This window comes from Polyodon spathula, chromosome 4 (assembly GCF_017654505.1).
Source record: "Polyodon spathula isolate WHYD16114869_AA chromosome 4, ASM1765450v1, whole genome shotgun sequence".
NCBI lineage: Eukaryota > Metazoa > Chordata > Actinopteri > Acipenseriformes > Polyodontidae > Polyodon > Polyodon spathula.
The window spans coordinates 28304258-28329374 of record NC_054537.1 but is presented as its reverse complement, the minus strand read 5'-3'; the positions used below and the strand labels follow the sequence as shown (position 1 = coordinate 28329374).

The 25117-nt window shown below is 35.7% G+C and overlaps 1 protein-coding gene across 2 annotated transcripts in view; it reads left to right on the top strand.

The window, feature by feature from the left end:
* The first annotated feature begins 17283 nt into the window (after positions 1–17283).
* Positions 17284–25117, top strand: part of LOC121314373 (suppression of tumorigenicity 18 protein-like) — a 111393-nt gene continuing 103559 nt past the window's right edge. Inside the window, exon 1 of one of the 2 annotated variants that reach the window (XM_041247556.1) lies at positions 17284–18045. In XM_041247556.1, the coding sequence (XP_041103490.1) occupies position 18045 (1 nt within the window). In that variant the 5' untranslated portion in view covers positions 17284–18044. The remainder of the gene's footprint in view (positions 18046–25117) is intronic. The other variant, XM_041247554.1, reaches the window with a different exon arrangement.

The following is a 25117-nucleotide window of genomic DNA, read 5'->3' as shown; positions in this document are numbered from 1 at the left end:
ATAATAAAATATGAATAACTGAAACTTGTCATATATTAAACACTAGTGTGATAAGGTCAAACTTATCTACTGATTTAATCCATATGACGTGTCCAAAAAAACATTTATTTACAAATTGTAACTGTGATTGAGTTAGCACACGTTAGGCAATACAAAGTTCATGTCTACAGAGAAAGTTAGCAACTACGCCTCTGCTTCAGGTATGTCTTGTCAGAATAATAAGTATCTTTTTATCTTTTTGCCTATCATTCAAAATGTCATAGATCTGGAGAAAACAAATTCCATTTTTATAGAATGTATCTGTTACGATATGGATTTAGACTACTACCCCTTCGCCTCACCTCTTCCAGAATCCTGGAGTAGCTAACTGATTGAAAGGAACATGAACACATTTTTTGTTTTGTGGTGGTTGATAGGTTGATCTCATTAATATGTAGTTTATTTTATCAATCGCTGCTCCTTGGGGGAACATGTTTTCAATTACCAGATATTTCATGATTTATGGTATGAATCAATCAAGCACTCAGTCATAAAGCCCTATTTATGTACAATTTAAAATAAAGCACCCAAAATTGTAAGTTAAAACTGGCTTCTTTTCTTCATATATTTACTGGTTGGAATAATGAGTGATAAAGATATGCACATAACATTTTTTGCCTCTTGATATATCTGTATATTAATTATTAATTATCTTTTTTTTAGCGCAAAGAATACCATTTACTAATAAATTACAGACCACTTATACATCTTCCAAACAGGTTAAGCAGGCTAAGGGCTATTTTAAAAAAAGCCTGCAAGCAAGTGTTGGTGTTAGGAAGGAGAGCTGAGGTCCCCGGGAGTCAGTGAAGTACAAGAAGCTTGATATCATGCAAACTCAGGCTGTGCAGCAAAACTGCTATGCGTATTTGTAACGCATTAAAATGAGATCATGCGTAATTCTGAGCAGACTCAGACTGGCACAGCAAGCTGCTAGTATAGACAGAGGGGGTTTTCATAACTGGCTCAAGGATGCGCACTGGGGGAATTTTTAACATGTTTTACCTACAAACGAATAGGTAAGAGCCTCAGGCTAAGCCACAAGCCAAGCCGCAACCCTAACAATTTGCTGCCACAAGCCCAGGCCCCCTTTTCTGGAAGTCACCTGGAGGACTGACATCGATGCATCACAGACAACTGGTTGCTCAATATTGTACAGACCGGCTATTCCCTGAAATTCAAACACGGTCCCCCTCCCTTTCGGGGCAAGACTACAACGTTAGTCATGGACCCATAAAATGCTGTGGTGTTGTCTCAGGAGGTGACAGTCCTGCTACAAAAGCAGGCTATTTGCATAGTATACCCTCTTCACTTGAAAAAGGGTTCTACTCAAGTGGGATGGTGGCCTCAGACCAATCCTCAACCTCAGGAAGATCAACCTGTATCTGAGTCGACAGAGGTTCAAAATGCTGACAATGCAACAGTTGTTGTAGTCAATAAGGTCAGATGACTGGTTCATCACGGTGGATGCTTATTTTCACATCCCCATAAGACCAGGGCACAGGAGGTACCTACGGTTTGCTTTCCAAGGGACAGTTCCATTCAGCCTCTCTCTAGCTACCCTTGCCTTTTCAAACTGCATAGAAATTATTCTTGCCCCATTGAGACTTAGAAGCATCAGGCTACTCAGTTACTGGCTCATTTGTATCTAGTCTGCAGTGCAGGCAGATGCCCACATTGAACTCGTCACCAGCCACCTTCATTGGTTGGGCCTGTCGGTGAATCGTGCACAGAGCCAGCTCTCATCTTCGCAGAGAGCCTCCTATCTGGGAGTGCACTTGGATAGAGTACAGAGAATAGCCGCTTTTTCAGCTCAACAGAGCACTTACAGTAGTGACATTCCAGAGATTTCTGGGCTTGATGGCAGCAGCTTCCAAGCCTCATTCAACAGCAGGATTTTTCAGCACGCATTGAACTGTGGCCACCTAGTGACAGTGTTTTGCCACTGTCTAAGGGTGTTCTCTTGGTGGACACAGTCTGCCCATCTACGCCTAGGTGTAGCGCTGGGCAACGATACCAGAAGGCAAATCATCACCACGGGCGTGTCCAGCCTCGGCTGGGGCACTGTGTGGAATGGCAGGGGGGCATAGCGGGTATGGAACCCCCCTCGACAGGGTCGCCATATAAAATTTTTGGAGCTGCGGGCAGTTTATCATGGTGGCTTATATAAATAAACCACCAGGGCGGCCTCAGGTCCCCCAGTCTCCATCACATAGCCTACAAGATGTTGCTCTGGGCGCACGACCTCCTCTCAAGGGCAAAGTCCCATGGTAAAGTCTTCTCTAAGCAGAGGCTGTCCAAATGGATAACAGACACAGTTAAGACTACTTATGAGCAAGCCAACTTGCCCCCTCGAGAAAAGCTCACTGCCCATTCCACCAGGGGCATGGCAACTTCGTGGGCTTTGTTCCAGGGTGTGTCTGTCAGGGACATTTGCAATGAGCGGTTTGGGCTATTCCCCACAAAACCCTGGCTTAGGAATGAGAGTGTTAAGGGTAGCTTCAGGGTTGACCCTTACAACATAAACATAGAAGTGAGTTCTCCCTCAATTTTTTAGCCCTAACTACTTGTACTGGGGTTCCTAATGGTAATGTGCAAAGTGACTTTTGGCTTAGCCTTGTGGCATTCCAGTTGGTCTGCAATATTGCCTTGTGACAACTTTGGAATTTCTACCCATTAGGTAATGGTTACATTTAATACTTGGCAGGGAATGTTAGGTTATTATCATAACTGTGGTTCCCTAAAATAGAAATATAACTGTGGAAGGTTAACTTCTTGCATATAGAATAAATACATAAATAATGAATCAGTGACGTATATCTCCTAAATATAATTTACTGTGTGGAAGGTCTCTGTGTGACATACGGATAGGTACAGGTTCAAGGATCACCACAAACAATAGAATATCCAAGACAAAATATAACGGTGTACTGTGACTTTAAAGAGACTCAGTTCTTTACAACAGTGGTCTGCTCACAGTGACTCCCCGGCAGGCAGGCAGGCACACACAGTGCTGGCAGCGGTAAATCTCAAAACAGCTGAGCTGGTGGTTCAGTCCCAGTAAGGTTTCTGCAGGACAGGTAACGCTCTTTGGTTGTCTGGAGCATAGGTATGTTTGTGAGGGTCTGGAGCACCGCGTACCTGTTTAGTCTGCAGGGATTTAAGTAACAATATTTAGTGTGTACAATGCATGAAGTCTCCAAGGAACACTGCCCTGACTAGTGGAAAGGCTGTCCCTTTTGTACACCTTAGCTCAGCCCCCCTACTGGATCACCTTGTTCCAATCCCAGGCATACACTGTACCCCTTCACCAGCCTCTTATGGAATATTAACCCCGTAGTTGCCAAAGCCTGCTGGATGCACAGGATCCTCCTATTCCCCCTGCTGGTGGGAGGCAAGCTTTTCAGTGCAGAGATTTCATCTACCTTGTCACAGTAGCCATTAGCATTCAAGGTCGCTGCGTCCATGATTGCAGCAGATTTGAAGGAAAAATGATGACAAGATCTGTGTGTGCAGTCCAGATAGGCCCTCAGGTGACTGCTTCACAGGCTCTGACGAGCGGCTTTGTTATATCTTATTCGGGTTTCAGTGTCTTTAGGCGCTAAATACCCATACGGTAATGGTTACGTTTCTATTTCAGTGAACCAGGGTTATGATAATAACCTAACGTTCACACAGTATGATCATCTGTTGGACACTATGTCCCAGAGGCCTAAAATATTATTCTCATTGGTGTCTGTTTATTACACTCATCTATAGCTGATCTTTCTCTGCATGCGCCTACAAAGCAAACTTTTTTGACAGTTTAGTTAAACTTTATAATTTCCGCAGCATGTGGGCAGCACAATGCAAATATACTGTATTTTCCAGCTCCCCCACTAACCTCTCATAACCTCTCCAACCAGTCAATACCCCCATCCCATACAAATGAAAACAGATCCTGTTAAGCAACCTAAAGTGTTGACTAGTCTGGATTAATCCTACATAGGGAAAAACACATGTTGAAAAATAGTCTGTAGCTAATTCCATATGCACTTGTGAAAACACAGGGACAGTTGGCCACCTAGTGGTCATTTGTCAGTAATTCTGTCTTCTGTACATATTACAGTTGGAAAATAATTTTTTAAAACCATCACTAAACACGAGAATATTGTATGACATTGTGCAAGAAAACTCTTTTTATGATTACATTTTACTAATAGCAAATGTTTTCATGTTTACAAAAGATTAAGGAGTAGTTTTTTTTAGATTTATGATTATACTGTAAATACAGTATAATCGTAAATTTCTCAAAACTACTCATTTCTAAATCTTTTGTAGTCATTTTTGTATTACTTTAGTATAAATACATGTTAATTTGGATTCATATGTTGTTTTTTTCTGACTTTATGTGAACGAAAAGACATATGCCCGTTTTCCCATTGGAAATAGTGATATTTTGAAATATCACAGTCCTGGTCACAAAAGCAAAGTTTGTGGGGAATAATAGCCATTTTCTATACTTTTGAGGCATAAGCAATTAGGAAATAACACTTACTACCCAGGAACAAAAAAAATAAATAAAAAATTTGTTACACGGTGTATTCATGGATGACACAAAGGTGGTGGAGAGGGAAAGCCTTACTGAACTTTGCATATTTCAAAATCCATAACACAGACTTCCTGCTTGAATATTTAAATAAACAAATTTAACTTACCTTATTTACATTATGTGACACCTGTGGTAAACATTTACCCCAAGATTCTGGTTTACTGTCCACATTCATACTTAACATTAGGTTTGCTGGTTTGCTGAGACACATTTACAAATAAAACACTTTTATTTGTGTCTTTTTTCCCCTTTGAAAAGACAGTATTATACAATGATGAAAAATCATCAATTAAAAAGCAAAGTCCACCTGCCTAATGGAGATATGTCTCATTAATAGATGCTGCGTTATGTTTTAAAGTTATATTGTAAATGTTATTGTCTGTGTAATGCAATAGCTAGTTATCAGTAAGAAACACTAAGTAGTACAAATGTATACTTTCTATATACACTTGGGGCAGAGTGTGCAGAGAAACAGGTATATACTTTAAGGTTAAAGAACCCTGTGGCCTCAATACAGCTAAGTATGGCTACATTTACAATGACTTCTGACACCCAGAATGGAATGTTCTTCTGTTTGCAGGCTTTTAACTGGCCATCACTAACAGCTGTCTCTCTCTTGGCTACCATTCTCCCCTTGCCTTGCCATTACTTGTACACTGATGATCAAGGTTTTGCAGCCATGTCTAATATGACCATCCTTGCCACTGTATAACTTGCATCTTTAGAGACAGGTCTGCTAAGTGGAGTATTTTCAACAAATAATAAAAGCTACCTAAGACTAAATAACCTTTATCTGTTGTTTTCTTTTCAGTTCTTAAATGGAAAACAGAAATTGTTATTTAAATATTCTCTTTTTTTAATGTACAGTTTGCTCAAATGATATAAACACTGGCAGATGTAAATATCACCACTGTTTAAATATTAACATATTAAAACAAAATAACAACTTTCACTTACTTCAGATACGAAGGCTGACTCACTACACTGACTCACACACACTTTTAGAGGTGGTAGTTTTGTATAATTCCCTAGTTTTAATTAAACAATGATGTTATTAACATTCTTCTTTTTTTCATTCAACAAATTTAAAATATTTATCCTAAAACCATCACTAGAGAAATAAAACAGACACGTTTAAAATGAGACATATTTCACAAACTTGAGCTGTAAAAGAGAAATACATCTGAGCTGCTCATGTAAAAGGACACAATAGAGACATTTTTATCTGCTGTATTAAACGCTGAGTGTATTTTCCACAATATACTTACATTTATCTTAAAATGTTCATATTCACAAAATAATATAACTGTTCTTCATCTTAAAGTACCTAATTTCAAAATAAACAGATAACCCTAAGACACAGTTTACCATGTGATATATATATGATATATATATATATATATATATATATATATATATATATATATATATATATATATATATACACACACACACACACACACACACACACACACACACACACACACACACACACACACACACACACACACACAAAAGCTCTGCAAAAAGTTTCAAGCATCAAATTACATTTTCATATTTCTGGTATATTCACTCAAAATTGCATAAAGCATTTGTAAAAAATAAATAAATAAATAAAAATAAAAATCTTCATTTGTTTCTCCAGTGGTGGTTTTACAAGAAACATTTAAGACTTCTATCAGATTATTTAAACTAAAAGAAGAGGAGATTCTCAAGCATGTTTCAGGCAGTGAAATAGACAGAGATGAGTGGTACATCTTCCCTCTGGGTGTCCGCTGTTTAGATAATTGGATAGACCTCATTATGTTAAAAGTGGTTCTTGATGGATCTGGTGTAAGATGAGCCAGATCCGGTATTACACAGCAGTGTCACGTGTACAAGTGCAAACTGTCTCATAAGCCTGACTCGCATGGGACTAAAAATTAGCACATAAACAGGTGGTTTTGGAATTTTTACCGACATTGGTGAAATCTAGTCCTGTGCAAGCCGTCCATTTCTTTTTATCCCAGATAATTTCCTCAGAAGTGGTCCGATTTTTTTTTACAGGATATCAGGACATTATGTAAAATTCAGACATCCTGTGTCTTTTTACTCCTGTGCAAATCGTCCATGTCAGTGTTATCTTAGAATTGATATCGCATTTCCAGGGATCCGCCTCAAACACAAGCCTTTACAATTATATAATGTTGAAATCGGTACGATCTGTCCTGATATTCCACAGTTCAATAAAATGCAACAACTGGACATAACCAAACTGTGGACTGGGCGAAAATACAAAACATATAATGGGAGACTTAAAAAAAATGATGCTTTGAACGGGGCATTTGAAGATATGTATGGAAATAGATATCGCTCAAGGGATGAAATGGTTAATCTAGCCTTTGGAAAAGAAGGTACAATGAAATGAGCTATTGATACATGGTGTCAGAAAGTGGTACATTGTCAGATTTTGGTACAGGTGCAATCAATTGCAATCTGATGGATGTTTTCCTATTGTCAAGCAGAGGTACCTTTATTATTTATTTATTTATTATTTAATTATACTTTTTTTGCAAACTTAAACTGGAAACAGACAATCAATTTCACTAAAAATAAAAAATAAAACAATTAATGACAAACAACATAAAATGAGAAGTCCACCGCAAAGTTGCACAAGTAAAAGAATGTACAAGACCTAATGGATATGATAACTATTTGCATACTATTTTCTTAAAAATATGATAAATTGCATCAACAACGATGTAAAAGACTGTTAAATATGATAAATTCAATAAAAAAAAGATTTAAAAGACAGAAAACAGCATAGCTTTCCACATTTGAATGGGCGCTTCCCTGCTTTCTTAACAGAAGTTGTTTAGGCAGCGTGAGCAAGCGCAGTGTGCTGAGCACCACTTTTTACAGTGTACCTGAAAATAGCACTACACTGGTTCACTGTTTACAAATCATGCACAGAAGCGCCTTCTCTGGCCACAACATCACATCTTAGTTTGAATTTACTGACTTTTCTTGATGAAAACTAATTCATATCTGGGAGGTTACTTTATGTCCTCTGCTTTATGTCTGAGGACACCTGATTTTTAGTCTTGTATGAATCATGCTATAGTTTTCATTTCAATATTTACAGAAAATAAATGTTGATAAGTGGCCACACCTGAAAGCAGTGTCTGGGAAGTAGTATTTAGTGTAAACTAAATACACTAATACATGCTCCATTATTTGGCAGGATTTTCAAAATGGGCGAGTGGGTCAGTAAGTGATTTTTAAAACCTCATTTATACCACAGACGATGGAGCGCTCAAAAGAAACACTCTCACCACATGAAGTCCCACCACAGTTGTATACTGAGATCTGAAGATGCCCTCCAGGCAACAGGACAAGCTGAAAAGGGTTAGAAAGTTCATACCGGTAATGGGGTTATGGGACACATTTCCTGGCCTATGCTATTGTAGTTATCGTATCCACTCATGGCCTGGCCATTCCCATGGGTGTGGTTGAGTTCCAACTGGCATCTTCCTGCATTGGCACAGGTTACATTGCTTTATTCTTTTCCCATTGTCATCATCTAGACCTGCCCACCACACAAAGCTGTTTGCCAAGGCCTCCATTCATGATATGCCAGGGTGCGCATTGTGTTATTCTTCCAGTGTTGCTTCTCAGCCCTAGAATATCATCTTGCCTACTGAATCTGTTATGGAATGGATGATACTTGTCCTTTACCTTCATGTTTGGCCATCCCTATAGACATTTCTTTACTTTTGACATTAGAGGGTGTAAAGTTGTGCAAGTTGTTGAGGTGACTGTGTTTATTTTTATTTCAAACAACATAATCAAGTTAACTGTTTATATACTATAAGGTTGGGGGGGTGTTAACTATATACATAACTACTATATAATAGGGATATTGTTTCCATTGACTCAATACAAACAGCATTCATGAACACTCAACTATCCCATAGCCCTCTCCCCTCCAAATGACAATCCACCACACATATACTCAACTCAGCCTACAGCTATGGCCAAAAGTTTTGCATTACCTAGAATTTTAGGATTGACAGATCATAAAAAAATAAAATAAATGAAAATAAAAATAAATAAATAAATAAAAACATTGTGTAATCAAAGAAACTACAAGCTGATATCACAAAAGTCTACAAGAAGCCATAATAGTAGGACAGTATTTCATGTTAGATTTGAAAATGTCACATTTTTCAATTCTTGTCAGTTCTTCGTTAAGTATATGGAAAACTACAACAAGGTGTGTAATTCAATGTTAACTTAACATATATTCAACAGGTTGCATTTGACTTGATGAAGCAAAATTAGTTAATTATATAGGGTGATGCAAAACTGTACATTAAGCATCCATGACCCTTCTCTGGACTAATCTAAAACTAACCAGGTAAGTATAAGTTTATCTGAAACAAAAACACCAAGTTATCAAAAGTTTTTTATACAAGTTAGAAGAAACAACTGAGGCAACCGTGGCCCCCATCGGTTTTACAGTTGTGCCTATTTGCTTTGTGCTGGGCAAAGTTGCCCTAATGGTTTCTTAAAACTGGGCTTGTGTTTTTTGATCTGTCAACTTTAAATGGCTGGGCACTTTTGATAACCTGTTTTCTTCAGAAGGCATCTATCAACCTGTGGGATACTGCCTGCTGTTCGGAACATGAGACACAGGTTTTCTGTTTAATGACTTTTTCAATATGTAATGAAAAGGCAATACAATAAAATATTACTGTTTTTAAGACATACCTTTCACTTATTGAAAATCTCAAATAATTCCATCCTGACAGAATCAAGGAAAAGTTTCCAAGGAATTAGGCACAAGAGTTATCTGCTGGCAATGGGGGCATAGTGGAGGCCGTCACACTTTGTATTATCTGTAAACCTGCTTATCCAATTATGATTAAACTTGATATTGTATACAAAGGGGATTGATTAACAGACTTTACGGGACAGATGACAGTCAGCTCAATTGTTTCCGACATCAATCCACTGTCATTAGATGAATTTCAGGCAACTGGTCCTCTAATACTAAAATACTAAAGAACTATTTATACTACCAGGTGACCAGCCCAGCCACAGGCTGCAGCATTCAAACAGCTGACCCAGGGATTTGTTCTCGTTTACTGGTTTTAAGATATATTATATATTTTTAAAGATAATTTGGGTTTGACCTGGATTATCCGATTGGGAAGCTGGTTCAACGTAACTTGAAAAAAAAAAAAAATAGATCTGTGTTTTGTGAACAGCAAAACTGTCCATTAACTCACACCACCCATAACTACAAAATTATTTAGAAATAGAAAAAATAAAACTAAGATTGAAGTCAATTGATTTTTCTGTGGTCTGCTTGCCAATGTTTGTGTTTTGACCGTGAATCAATTTAAACCAGACTTTAACCAATTATCTGGATTTTTGTTTTAGTCTGTATTGTGCAAAGTATTTTATTAAACAATAATACTGCATATATTGTCATACCAGTTGCTCTGTTGCTGCAAGAGTAGAACAGTGGTGTAGGTTTAATGTATCTCTTGGTAAGAAAACAAGGCAAAATATCTTCTTACTATCTATTGAGAAATGAAAGTAAAGGTGATCAGCCAAGACGAACAATTTCAATTTTTTATTATTAACATATAGGTAAAATTAGACAGATACATTCAGTCCCACTGGAGTTTATGAATTAGCCCTGATACAGACTACTGGTAACATAAAGTAAAATACTTATCTACTAACTCTGGTAGCCCTCTCCTGCGTTTTCCAACTGCGCTGAGTTTCACCTAAAGTTCCACATGTAACCCAAAGAACCCACCCCAGCCCACAATAGCTATATTCTATAACCCCCAAACTTTGCTGCACATTGCTTAGTTGAGCTGATAAGGAGAGAGAGAGAGAGAGAGAGAGAGAGAGAGAGAGAGAGAGAGAGAGAGAGAGAGAGAGAGAGAGAGAGAGAGAGAGAGAGAGAGAGACATGCTCCCCCACACAGGGATGGAAATAAGACTCCTATTGCCTAGCATTTTCACCCATTCGCCCCATAGCAACCATTACATGTATCGAACAGTTCTCTGCAAGAATTAGTTAGTCAATTAAATTATTATTAAAAGTATATTACAAATGCTAAAATTGTCAAAAATACCAGATGTTACATCTGTAAATGAGTAGGCTTACTAAAGATTATGCCACTGGTTCTGTTGTCACTGGCTCTGAAACCACAAATATTTAGTTAAAAATTGATATGCAACCCCTGATAACTTGCCTGTATTTCTAATATCCATGTGGGGCAGACTGTTGCAGGTGGACAAATTAATGGTTTTACTCTGGTGTACCAGCTGCCCCTTAAAAAGATCTTTTTTCAGAGGCCTTTTAAGTTGACATGGGTGCTGTTAACTTCAAATCCCCCGGATGTGATGACTGAAACAGAAAATTATATACTCTGTGACTTGAAACACAAATACATTAGTTAAGACAACCGATATTACAGAGCTGAATCAAGTTGCTTGAAGCCCAGGCCATGGTTTTACATCCACGTTATTATATCAATATATTTGATACTTTACTTTTTCTTCATGAAAACTCTGATAATTAATTATGTTTAAAAAAATACTTTATTGTCCTGACTATGTATTCCAGGAGGTCCATGGTGAAGCACTTTATTCATTTTACAGGTGGAAAGTCAGATAAAAGAATAAAATACAGCTTTAAGGGTTCACTGTCTTTTAAAGAACAACTAAAGGGTTTTATAAAAACCCTTCTTAAGCTGTGTCAGAAATGTCCTGAAATAAATTAATTTAAAACTTTTGTGTACATCCACGTTTTGTTTTTAATTTTTTCTTTCTTGGTTATGTACACTATAGTTATACCTCCTTTCAAACCTTATATTTATATATGCATTATGTTTACTTTTCTTTCTAAACAGCTGAAGAGGGGCTTTTGTCCAAAACATCCTGAAATAAAATATTTGAAATCATTTAAACCTTTTGTCTTAATCCCAAAAAAAAAAAAAGGTTTTCATTTATTATATTTGGTACCAGGGTAAAACACCAAACCTGCTTCCCATTACTGTGCTCAATCTATTTCCTTACAGTCCATAAACAGGAAAACGCAAGACCCAAGTTGTAATGCAAAGTCCAAAAGTTTTTGCTTCTCAAGCACTCCTGGTAATTACATAATATTAATAATAATCTGAAATAATAACACTTGAAAGCATTCTAAATTGTCAAAAATAAGTCTGAAAATGTAGCAGTCCTACTTGTTATTGTGATACTTTACATAAAGAGATGACTGATAAACTATTTTTTCTAGACTAGAAAACATAAGTCAGCAGGTTTACTTCCTCCTACTTGCGTACAGTATACCACTCAGCAATCAACAGCACATTTTTATCTTTACCATAATCTTTTTTTTTTTTTACCATGTCATGAAGGCACAGTTTTTTCAAGGATAAATATAGAAAATAAGTTTGATACAAGTTGAAATGCTTCGTATGTTTCAAAATAAAGTGTAAATATAACTTATGATGACAGTATTTGCAGTCATCATTAGAAGCAGGAAACAAGTTACTTTCAAATTAGTCATCTGTCCCAATTATTTTTGCAGTGTAAGAAATAACACTTTATGAGACAACCCATACCTTAGGTGTCACACCTTTTGCATATTTAACTAACTTTTTGGTGTCTGGCTATGCATTGCATATACTGTATACATGGGGTTGTGAAGCACAAGGCCATGCCTAGTAATTTCATTTACCCGAGGTGTTTGTATATAACATAAATAACATGCAGTCTTATCTAAAATAGAGGCTCAAGGGCAGCTTTGGTTGCTTACCCTTGCTTTAGCCTTGTATTCACTTGGTTAATGCAGAGACTGTATTTGGTGTCTGCTTGTGTAAAATTGATTTGATAGTGGGAGCCTTTGTTCTGCTTCCTTAACTAAGACAAGTTTATGGACAGCACCATTTTAGTACAGATCAATATATAAAACAATAAATAACAGGCTGAATGGCTTTTTTTTCTGCACAGAAAGCAAACCAAAGCCATATGCTCATAGAAACTGACATGTGATCATAAACTACTCAGAAATGATTAATTTGTTGCCAATCATGATAGTTAGGTTATTTGTTTTATACAACTGATCAGTAAAAAGCCAAGTATGAGAGATCCACCACCAATATTATACTATATATATGTCTCACGTATGTCTTGCGTATAAGGAATTGTAGTTATGTATGACAATAAGATTTTTTAAATGTAACTTTCTTTAAAAAGAGTAGTAAATGCCCCTTTATTCTTCATTTTGTAGTCACATAATCCATCAACTACTAAAGGACAATTACGTATATGATTCTGATATTACGAAACTGCAAAATAAGTTATATTTTATTAAAGTGCTTTGTGATGGTGGTCCACTATGAAAGGCGCTATATAAAATAAAAGCTATATGCTAACTATTGACTAATTATTTACGAATAATAATACGACGGTATGCCATAGAAGAACATGTAACCAATATATATATATATATATATATATATATATATATATATATATATATATATATATATATATATATATATATATATATATTTTTTAAAATATATTCACATGCTAACTTATACTGTCTGTTTTTTAAACACTTTTGCTTAGTGATATATAGCAGTTATATAAATCTAAATTCCCACAGTAAATCAAAACAAATCACATTAAGGACCATCCAGTGGGGGTCATGGGAAAATAGGGCTGTTTAAATCTAGTGTAGCCAATACTTTTACAAAGACACATTGGTAATAGTTCACTAATTCAGCTCAGCAACTAGACAACTTGATATCATTTGAAAGTTTATATGATAGAATGTGTCACTATGTAGATTTCCCTGATATGCCCTTACAAGATACATGGGATACTCATTAGGACTGTGTAAACTGACTTTGTAAGCGATGCAAAGCATTCAGACTTACCTGTTTCTACCTGATTTGCATGTGCATTAGCAAAGACCTTCCTTGAAAAACAATTAAGAGGGCTAAAGGAAGTTAGGCCGAGCAGCGTTTTTAACATACTTTAGTGACTTTAAAATGGACAAGATAAACACTAAAGTAAAATTAAATACATTTCTTAGTATAGACACATGTGCCTTAAAGTTTTACTGAAATTATATTACATTTTGGTCATAAATAAAATGAAATGTTAAGACCCTGGGATAATTACCTTGTGATCTTTACCTTACAAACACATTACGTGTCAGTTGTTCTTCATCTCAGCCAACATTTACATCCAGACCAGTTACAGCTAAGTGGACGCAAGTCTCTGGGGCGGTCCTGTGATCATGGCAGAAAGATTTGAAACATCATTGGAAACAGAAACTTGACCCCAAGGTGAGATCCTGCTCCAGGAAGACTACACATAAAATTAGCTGCTCTGCAAAGAACAATGGGCCGACTGGCACAGTCTTGGCGCACAGGTATAATCAAATATACAGTGAATAAAGGTATACATTACTTTTTACAATCTACAATCAGAATGTTTTATTTTCATACCTATTTAATATCCTTTGTGCATTTTGTATAGTTCTCTCTTGTTGTTTCTGCTTTGATCATTATTTACTTGGCTTACTAACAAAGCAAAGTCATTTTTCATTCATGGGAGCTGCTTCTGAAAAGACTGCTAAAAGCTTAATTTCTGAAGTAAAGTGGTTTTGAAAATGACCACTATGCTTATGCAACTATAATTTCAGAATTACTGTGCCTCTGTGGATATCCCAACCTCGAGTCATTCCTTATTCCTTGAGATTGATAATATGGGGTACTAAAGCCAATATAGACTGCTTGCTCATTTTTAATAATTTGCATACATCTGAAGAGTGGACAATTATCTATGGAGGGACACCAATTTAGTCAGAAAGCAGTTGGGTGAAACAAGTAGTAAAACAGGAAGTATCTGGGCCACACTTACAAAACAGCAGGGGGTCCACATACTTTTTGGAGACACTGTGTATGTTTTGTATGCTTGTGTGTGTGTGTGTGTGTGTGTGTGTGTGTGTGTGTGTGTGTGTGTGTGTGTGTGTGTGTGTGTGTGTGTGTGTTTGTATAGGATTTAATAAAGCTAAATAAACTTTAGTTTAATTTCTCTTTCAGTCTCAATAAAAATGAAGGTCGATCTGCATTTCATATGTTGGACAGGATTTGATGGGCCTGTTTTTTATACAGTAGTTTCACTCAGCACTATAAATTTATAATCAGATTCAGATTTCACTCTTGAATGAACAGCAGTCTCAAGGGGCTACTGTAAGAGCAATAACAATATATTTTACCTCAACATGTTTAAAAGGATTAATTCAAGATAAGGCTGTCCTTGTACTGTCAAACACAGAAGATTTTCTCTTATGGTCTACGGCTTTTATTTTCAACTTCTGGAGTTGGAAATCTGTTTAAAAAAGTAACAATACTACAATATCCTGGTCCAACATTTTCTGCCCAATGAAAGATATACATATATACTGTATGTATATAGCTGAAGAAAAAGCACCCACATTTTTATACTTGTTAGTTTACTGAATTTCAACTGTATTTTATTATATTAACCATTCCCCCTAAACCCTGACAATACCTACACACAGTCCATTAATAGATCTGTGAGTGTAATCATTTTGAGTACAGATTGATGTAGTTTGCCGTGTTAGGCAACAGCCTGCTAGTTTTGTTCTGACCTTTGCTATTCAAATAAGTGTTGACTACTGAGTATACAGCAGAGGAAGAAGAATTACATTGTGCAATGCGTATAAATTTGTTTCCCATTTGCAGAAGTGCCAACAATTAAAGAGCACCCCTCAAGTGATGTGTGATTGGCATAATAACTGAAATAGGACAGTGCTTTTAAAGCTGCAGTACCATAACAATGTTACATTTATAAGTAGATTAAACAGTCTATTATTTCATACATTTTAGCATTCTGTATAGTTTATCATTCTGTAGTTCTGTCTAGGTTTATGGACGTCACCCTCCCTTCAATCATGCTGACCACAGTGTCACTCTGAAAGCCAAATTGATATGTTCCTGCTACTATTACCAGTTTTGTCTTCAATAGTTCAGCTAATCAGATGTCTATTACTACCTTAATACATATAATAGGTTGCTCACTCATTCAATTCAATGCTCTTACTACATATTTGAATACAGTGATGAAATACATGTGTAAAGTGTTGTATTACATAATATGTACAGTTCTTCTCTTGAATGGACAGGGCAAAATATAACCTAGGTCCTTTGAGCAATATCACAAATGTGGTATTAAAAAGCGTGCATACACACACACACACACAATAAAAACAAATGGGTGAGGTTTACCTTTTTACCAGATTGCGCTATTTTAGGCTGCTTACCACTTCCTCAGTAAAAACTGCTTTCTGCTTCCTTTCTTCTTAAAAAATGAGTCTCTACCTGAAAAAAAAAACAACAACAAAAAAAAAACAGGCCGCCATTGTCTAATTGGTTCACCAATGAGTTGCTTTTTATAAACTGCACCACTAATCACAATGGCCTCTTACTTACTCAGGATTATTAAAAGAGGAAATCAGTTTTGGCTGTATGACAAAAAGCTACTAAGAGTAAAAGCAGAAACAGAAGCAATGAGCTCAGTCTATTTTATTTGCAAATATAAGCCGCACTGTGTTTGAGCATCATTTGCATTAGTAAAATTTACCTCAGAGACTGTAGATTGTAATATCTTGGGAATGACCTTGGGTTCATTTGTTTATCTCCACTGGGAATGCAGTTGCAGTGCTTAATTTACAAGATGTAAAAAATAGAAAAAAGTAAAAAATGTAAAAATAGAAAAAATAGAAAAGTGGTCCAATGACTAGTCTTTCATCGCGGTAGTTGAAACTGGTAAGGGGAATTTAGTTGAAACTAGTCAGGGGAATTTAGATAGCACTTATACAGACAAAAGAATATTTGTCATGAAGGAAAAAAAACAAAAAAACCAGACACATATCTTTTTAATTATGTTGTTATTACTGCACCTTTTTTGGAAGGAAAGAAAGCTTCAATAAATAATGCTGCCAATGTAATAGCTTCAACAATTACTTACTTTGCTAAATTGTATTCAGCAGGATAAAGAGAAGTTAAAAAATATCAAAGAACACTTGTGGGCTTCCAGAATGTAAAGGGATATTTTTGAATATTTGTCAATAATAACAATACTACTAATAATGGTGATGATGACAATTATGGAATCAACTTTTTAATAATTGCTAACCATATTCCTTGTAGAATATGTACTGTATATGGCATCTCACTTGCAGTTCTAAGAACAGCATTAAGATTCACTGTTGCACACATACACAGCACTCTAAATCTTGGGGCAAACATATTTATGCATGCTTCCTGAACTTTAGAAAACCAAAGCTCAACAGGCATGCAAAGCTTCTTTCTATCTAAAAGAAATTCAAATGAATGATGCAAATTGTCTTATTACACTGATGTCTGCAGTATATGGCTGATTTACTGTACATTTCCCTTCTGTTGTGATCTTAGAGATTGTTAAAGTTTGGCATTTTGAAACAACGTAAGATATTGAAATGTTCTTATACAGCAGACTAGGTGTACTTCTTGATACAGTATCTATTTTTGTTGTTACAATTGGCCTAAAATGTGAATTTACAAACCAGTTTAAGACAGAAATGATATCAAAGTATTAACTTAAAAAAAAAAGAAAATAAAAACAAGTGGCTCATTTTTTTATTTAAATTTCAAACTTGTAACAAAACATTATTCCAACAAAGTATGTTTGAATGTCTTAATTGGGTTCAAAATCTCATTCATAACAAACCCATAATGATTAAATGCAGATTACAGAGGAAGAATAAAAGGTAAACTTCCTGAGGTTCAAAGCAGAGGACAATGCCTAACTCTATTTTTGACCCACCCTAAACTTAACCTCAAGCCCTCATATTTTAATTATTCAGTGATCCCCAGTTTACATTTCTACTTATGATCCTATTAATCACACTTCATAAAAAAATTAAAATAAAACAAAAATAGCAGAACGTCTGAATTGGTAAAATACTGTTTTAGCTGGGATTATACAGGAGTACATGTATCAACACTATAAACAGATGGAATTGGAAAGCAACAATTCTTAATTTACATAAATTACTAGTGTGGTGTCAGGTAACTAAAAGTTCGACAGTGAAAAGTTTTGACTTGTAGGAAGTCCTCTGTTTGTTAATCTATCAAAACTGCCTGATGCGAGGAAACTGAAAGTTGAAGGAGGCGAAGTTTGAAAGTTATGGTCACGTGGTTTTAAAGTTGTGCAAAGTTTTTGTTGTCAAGTTTTGGATCCGTGCTGTGTTTAAAGGTTGATGGAACAAATGTATCTTCCGTAAAAGAAACCACACCCTCAGACCAACAACTTCTACAACTTCGAAAAGTAAGATACTTTATAAGATTATATATTTTTTATTGTTAACATTTTTCGTAGTTTTATGGAAAGCAGAAGCCCAGACAGAAGGGTCAGGCACTGTGACACTGGGACAAGTGATGGGACAAAACGGAGTGACACAGCCGCTTGTGACATCGATATTTCTAAAATAAAATGTATGTTATTAATACTTTGTATTTTAATTAACTTGTTAAGTTATTACCTATGTGTCCCAAAGTAGAAGTATTATCTATGTATTTATTGGTTGGCTAGTTAGTTAATTGGGAATGTTCGTATTGTACAGACGCAATTTGTTTTCTACCGAACTTGTTTCATTAGAATTCCTTTGCGCGCGAAAAATATGACATTTAATTTAAAAAATTTTTTATTGACATTAAAAACAAAACAAAACCAAAAAAACATCGTATAGTTATTTTCTGTGTAAAAGCAGCACCAGTTCCTGTTACGATTTTATGATATGCGAAAAAGTTTTGCGGTTTCCCTTGTGATAAAGACAGTTGATAAGGGGATGGAGAGCAGGTGAATTTTCTAAAGCATATGGTATAATGTGTGACACGGAGTCTGGTAGACTCTGGTACACATTTGGGGGAGACGATTAATTAATATATAAAAACGTCATAGTAGATAAACACGATACATTTCACAGTAGTGTTAAGTTGTCAATTGTTTAATTCATTGTCTAGGCGGGGCTGTCATTTACTATTACTGTCAGAAAATACCCTCATACCTTTGGCTAATGGTCTTGGAAGCTTGTAAAAATTTAAAAAATACTTTGTCGTTTTCACTGCTAAGAAGTACAAGTCACACGTTATGTTGTAGAGGTCCTCATTTGTGTCTATGTAAAAGAAAGGTACAATATATATGATATATATAGATATATATATATATATATATTATATCTATAGTTTATATATAATATATATATATATATATATATTAATTTTGTAGGGCCTATAGTACATTGTTTTTAGTAAAAAAATCTTTTATTTAGGTATATATGCAATAGACTTACCACAATGGTGTTTTTAAGAAAATTATCTTATTTTCATGGTACCAGCTGTTTCGTGCACAAACAAATTACTGTTGTATGACACATTAGTAAATAATAAAAATAATAATAATAATAATAATAATAAAAAAAAAAAGATGGCGGGGCAGGGGGTAATTAACTACAAGTTATTTGAATTTCATCATCTTTATAGAAAACAAATGTCTTCATCATCAGTTTATATCTTGGCACGAAGTCAGTTGCACTGTACAAGTGAGAATTACACTTGGTTAAGGTAAAGCAAGCGTTGATAAGTTGTATATAAAACAGATCACTCAGTCTTCTAGAAACCTGTTTGGTTGGGTCTGTACTTGAGAGGGCAGACACTGGCAGAGTCAGCATATTGGTTTAGAAAGGCTTTGTTCCTTTGATTAGAAAATAAAGAAGTGAATGACGTAATGTTATTAATAAACAGAAACACTTTGTTTTCAACTTCTGTTTCACAAGAGGGTATGTCTATGATGCCCCGAATGAAAGTACCAAACTTTACAAGCAAGTTTTTTTTTTTTTTTGGTTCATGTACCTGTATTTTTCTGTTGATATGCAGGCTGAATTTTTTGTTGATTTAGATAATGTGGCCATATTATACCCATATTATAGCTCTGTCATCTTTCTGGGAACATAGCCCATGTGATCAATCATTAAAATAAAATAAGGCATATAATCAGATTAATTCACACCCAAAGAGTATTTATGTATTTATTTATGTATTGTTTATTTTTTATCTTAGAATATTAACATACATTTCAATATATATATATATAGTTAGAGAAAAGTGCCCCAATACATTATGGGCTTCAGTCTGTAGGGTTTTAAAAAACAAGTTCAATCTAAATTAATGGGCTTAAATTAAATTAATAATTAATTTTAATTGTCCGCAGAGTTACGCATTTCAATGCGTGCATGTAGTGCATTTTATTTAAAAAAAAAAAAAAAAAGGTCTCTCTCTCTCTCTCTCTCTCTCTCTCTCTCTCTCTCTCTCTCTCTCTCTATATATATATATATATATATATATATATATATATATATATATATATATATATATACACACACACACACACACACACACACACATATATATATATATATATATATATATATATATATATATATATATATATATATATATATACATATACACACACACACACACACACATACACAACAGTTGTAGTCAAAAGTTTACATACCCTAATCAGGGCTTGCAGAATTTTGTTAATGGTAGTTGCCCTTTGGGCAGTCCATTGTAGACATCTGGTTGTCCAAAAAAAATTTAGGTTGCTCATAATTGACTTATGAACTGTGATTTGTACAAAGTACACTGTACTCAATATAGGTACAGTATCTCAGGGTTCATACACTTTTTCAACATCAAAATTCCATACTTTTTCCAGACTTCCATTTGTTTTTTTCCCAGACTTGTGTTTTAGTTAGTTTCTACTAGTTTTTTAATAGTTATCCACATAGGTGGGCAGCCACAGAGCACTATAGCTTTTTGATCCAGAGCAAAAGTATTTGTTGGAATCTGGAGGTGCATATCTAGCAAGAGACAATGCTGGTATGCAAAAGAGAAGTAAGATACAAATGTCCAATATTTGAGAACTATGTTACATTATTTACAAAAAAAGAATATACAAAGTTGTATACTGCAAGTACACTTGTGCCAAAGTAGGATAGTATAATGGTACCAATAGTATTCTAAAACCAAACAATTTTGGCACGAGTATACTTGCAGTATGTTACTCTTTTGTAAGGGATGATTTTGGATTCTCATCCAAACTTCTCTATACCCTCTGTTAAATGTTGAACACTGTGGGAGGTGAAAAATAACAAAAATGAAATAACAGATGTGCACACATTGTATATTAAAATGTGCAAGTGTCGTATATATATGTCATATAAGTCAAATACTAAATACAGTACACCCTCGCTATAATAACCCTGTTTGGGTCCAAAGCCTTTTGTTCGCTATAGTAAAAGGACAATCCAAAATGAACAATGTAAGCTGCTGGAGTAAGTTAAGGAAATCACCTTGGATAAAGGCATTATTAGCTAAATTATTAATAATATTAGTACTGTTTTTATATATATATATATATATATATATATATATATATATATATATATATATATATATATATATATAATAAAATCTAAACCAATCATTCAATCAGTGTTGCTTTGCTGTGCCGGTTGCTTAGAGCTAACGAGCCAACATCAGCTGTAGTATGATTTATTTATTTTTTTAAAATCAGTATATAATCGTACAATGAAGGCCATGTAGCGAGGATGTAAATAGTATATCTACACTGGGCTGACGGTTTGGACCCGAGACTGTTGCTGCACTCGGTACTGTAAGTTACAAGCAAGCACCATACAGTTAAAATTAAATTACCAGTACATTTTATTAATCACATAAAACAAAATTAAAAAGCGATGTCAACATGCTACGTGCCTAATCTGAGTTAATCATAATAGCTATCATATTCGATTTTTTTTTTTATCTTGGTTGGGAAATAACATTAACGATTTAATAAAGGTAACAACAAGATAACAAAATGTGAATCTTGGTGAGCAGACTACTATAGTTTGTTATTCCAGTCTGTAGCCTTCAATATAAAAGTATATATTTTGGCTGTCGTAGTGTCCATTTTAACCTTCGTTTCACTGGAGCAGTGAAATGTGACATATACCAGTATGCTAACTAGATAGATAGAGGCAATCCTCGTGGGATTTGGTCACAAGCAATGTGTACATGTACGTCACCCTGGAAATCACTCAAGCATTACAATAAGGCGCTTTCAAAGAACTCCAGGACAAAGTTGTTGAAAGGCACAGATCAGGGGATGGGTATAAAAAAATATCAAAGGCCTTGAATATCCCTTGGAGCACAGTCAAGATGATTATTAAGAAGTGGAAGGTGTATGGCACCACCAAGACCCTGCCTAGATCAGGCAGTCCCTCTAAACTGGATGCCCGAGCAAGAAGGAGATCAGAGAGGCTACCAAGAGGCTAATGGCAACTTTGCAAGAGCTACAGGCTTTTATGTCCAAGACTGGTCAAAGTGTGCATGTGACAACAATATCCCAAGCACTCCACAAATCTGGCCTGTATGGCAGGGTGGCAAGAAGGAAGCCAAATTCAAGAAAGACCACCTTGAATCCCATTTGAAGTATGCAAAAAAAAAAACACTCAGGAGATTCTGTAGCCATGTGGCAAAAAGTTTTGTGGTTTGACGAAACTAAAGTGGAACTTTTGGCCTAAATGCAAATTGTTAATTTTGGCGCAAACCCAACACAGCGCATCACCCAAAGAACACCATTCCTACTGTGAAGCATGGGACTGGGGCACTTGTCAGGATAGAAGGGAAAATGAATGGAGCAAAGTACAGAGTAGTCCTTGAGGAAAACCTGCTGCCCTCTGCAAGAAAGCTGAAACTGGGACGGAAGTTCACATTTCAGCATGTCAACAACCCAAAGAACACTGCCAAAGCTACACTGGAGTGGCTAAGGAACAAAAAAGTAAATGTCCTTGAGTGACCCAGTCAGAGCCCCGACCTAAATCCAATCGAAAATTTGTGGCATGACTTGAAGATTGCTGTCCATCAATGCTCCTCAATGAACTTGACAGAGCTTGAACAGTTTTGTAAAGAAGAATGGTCAAATATTGCCAAATCTAGGTGTGCAAAGTTGGTAGAGCCCTATCCCAACAGACTCATATATACAGTGTTAGAAACTCACACTCGCCCGAGGCACATTAAATCTGATGAGTACTAGTTGATGCATGTGTCTCAGTAGTCCTCTGGGTGAATTCTTAAAACAAATGTACATATATACTGTCATGTTCAGTCTTGCGTTAAAAAATGCAGGGAAGTCGATTTTCTAATGGGGTGTAGCAATGGTGAATAAGCATTCACAAGTAATGCTTAGAAAACAGTCACTCGGAACTGAAACCTCTCTTCATCTCCCCTGCAATGCCAACCCCACTTAATGTCGTTTTAAGTTTGTGTTCTCCCTCTGCACAGGATGTAAAGTTCATCATTTGAATTTACTGAAACACGTTGCATCTTTTGAAGTCAGTGTAAAGTAATTTTACAGAAAGGTGGAGATTTACACTGGGTTACGACCGTGACTGAAGATGTCATTAGCAAAGGGGGCCGGTTGTACTAACGAGGCCACGTTTTACTAAACATTTTAAAACTAAAGGCTGGTTCACACTGGGTATACGATTCAGGTGGACGCTATGAATGGACACAGGCTGTAGTTCACTCTGAGTGATCTTGCGTTAGTTCATTCTGATTGGTTTAAAAAAGACAACACTCTTCTGGAGGTTTGGGGAGTCATGCACACAGCCGCATTTTACTTATACACTGCATAACCACTGCGCCTGTTTTTTTTATAAACAGCTCAGCCAAAAAAATAAAAAATAATGATTATGTGATTGACAGGAAATGCCACCATTCAGTTTCATGGTAAAATCACTGACATTCGCTCGACTTTGTTGCGTTGACCCGCTCAATTTAACCATCTCGCTTTTCTAAACACTGTACACAGGCTGCTGAGAGACACACATCAAACACGGTTTAAATTCCTGAGTTGTTAGCTTTCATTCAGATTTTTTATCTGTTTATTTATGGTACCGTACATGCTTAATTATTAGTTATTCAGACATCTTCGCTAGTCCTTTGGACTAGTAGCACAATATTGTTAGTAATCCTGTATATATTTAAATAGCTTAAACCAAGTTAACTTTGTCGAAGTGGGGTTCAACATACCTACAGTAATTAAAAGAATATAAATAACGAACGTTGTTCTAGTTCTTATATTTACAGTTAATAAAGGATGAAACAAGGCATTCACACTTACCACATGGTAGTCAGGCTCACTATCTGACAAGCGTTTGCCTTTTTAAAATTTTAGTACGGTACTACTAGAATTAAACACAGTTACATAACACTAATATCATTATGTCGTACAATGTACTAATTTAGTATGAATTTGTTATAAAAATAAACAAATCCATTATTGCTAACAGTAATGACAATGACAGTCACAGAAAGTGCTCCAAGTTTATTCTCTATTTTATCCCTTAGAGAAAGTAATATACTGGCTTCAAGTATAGGTCACTTTTTCCAAAATAGCAAAGTTTTAGTATACTATACTATCCCATTTTGATACTATCCTATTTTGACACTTTACATTTTTTGTAAGGTGAATGAGTTTACATCCCTAGACCTGTGGTAACTCATTAAAACTCTGCAACAACGATTTTAATGTTCTTTGACATTATAGTGCTAAAAAATAAATATATTTAGAAATAAACGCCCGGTCAACAAACATGGATGTACTCATCACAGTGTACTTAACCTCCTTTTGTCGACTGCGAGACGAGATTATGTCATTTTTCCAAAAGCAGGCAACATTTTGACTTAATTCGCAAGGCAAAACAGTTGAATGGATGGCGGCTGCCATTTCTTTCTCGGTAGCTTGACCGACATAGCAACAGTAACTAGGGGAGGCATGGTTAACAGCGGTTTTGTGAATGGTCAGTTAATAGCTAGTTGAGGCACCTTTAGCAATAATAACCTCTTTTAAATGATTACGAAATTTGTCAGTGAGCTACTGAGCTATGATTTTTGACCAGTCTTCAATGCAAAATTGTTCCAGTTCATTAAAATTCCCAGGCTTTCTCCTGTGCACAGCCTTCTTCAACTCATACCAAAGGTTCTCAATTGGATTTAGATCAGGACATTGACTAGGCCATTCCAGAACCTTGATTTTATTCTTCTTTAACCATTGTGAAGTAAATTTTGATGGGTGTTTTGGATCGTTGTCATGTTGGAATGTCCAGTTGTGCTTTAAACCAAGATTTGTAGTGGAGGGTTTCAGATGATTGGCCAGTTTCTTTTGGTATGCTATGGAATCCATTTTACCATGTACTGGAACTAAATTTCCTGTGCCGTTAGAGGAAAAACAGCCCCATAGAAGGATATTACCACCTCCATGCTTGACA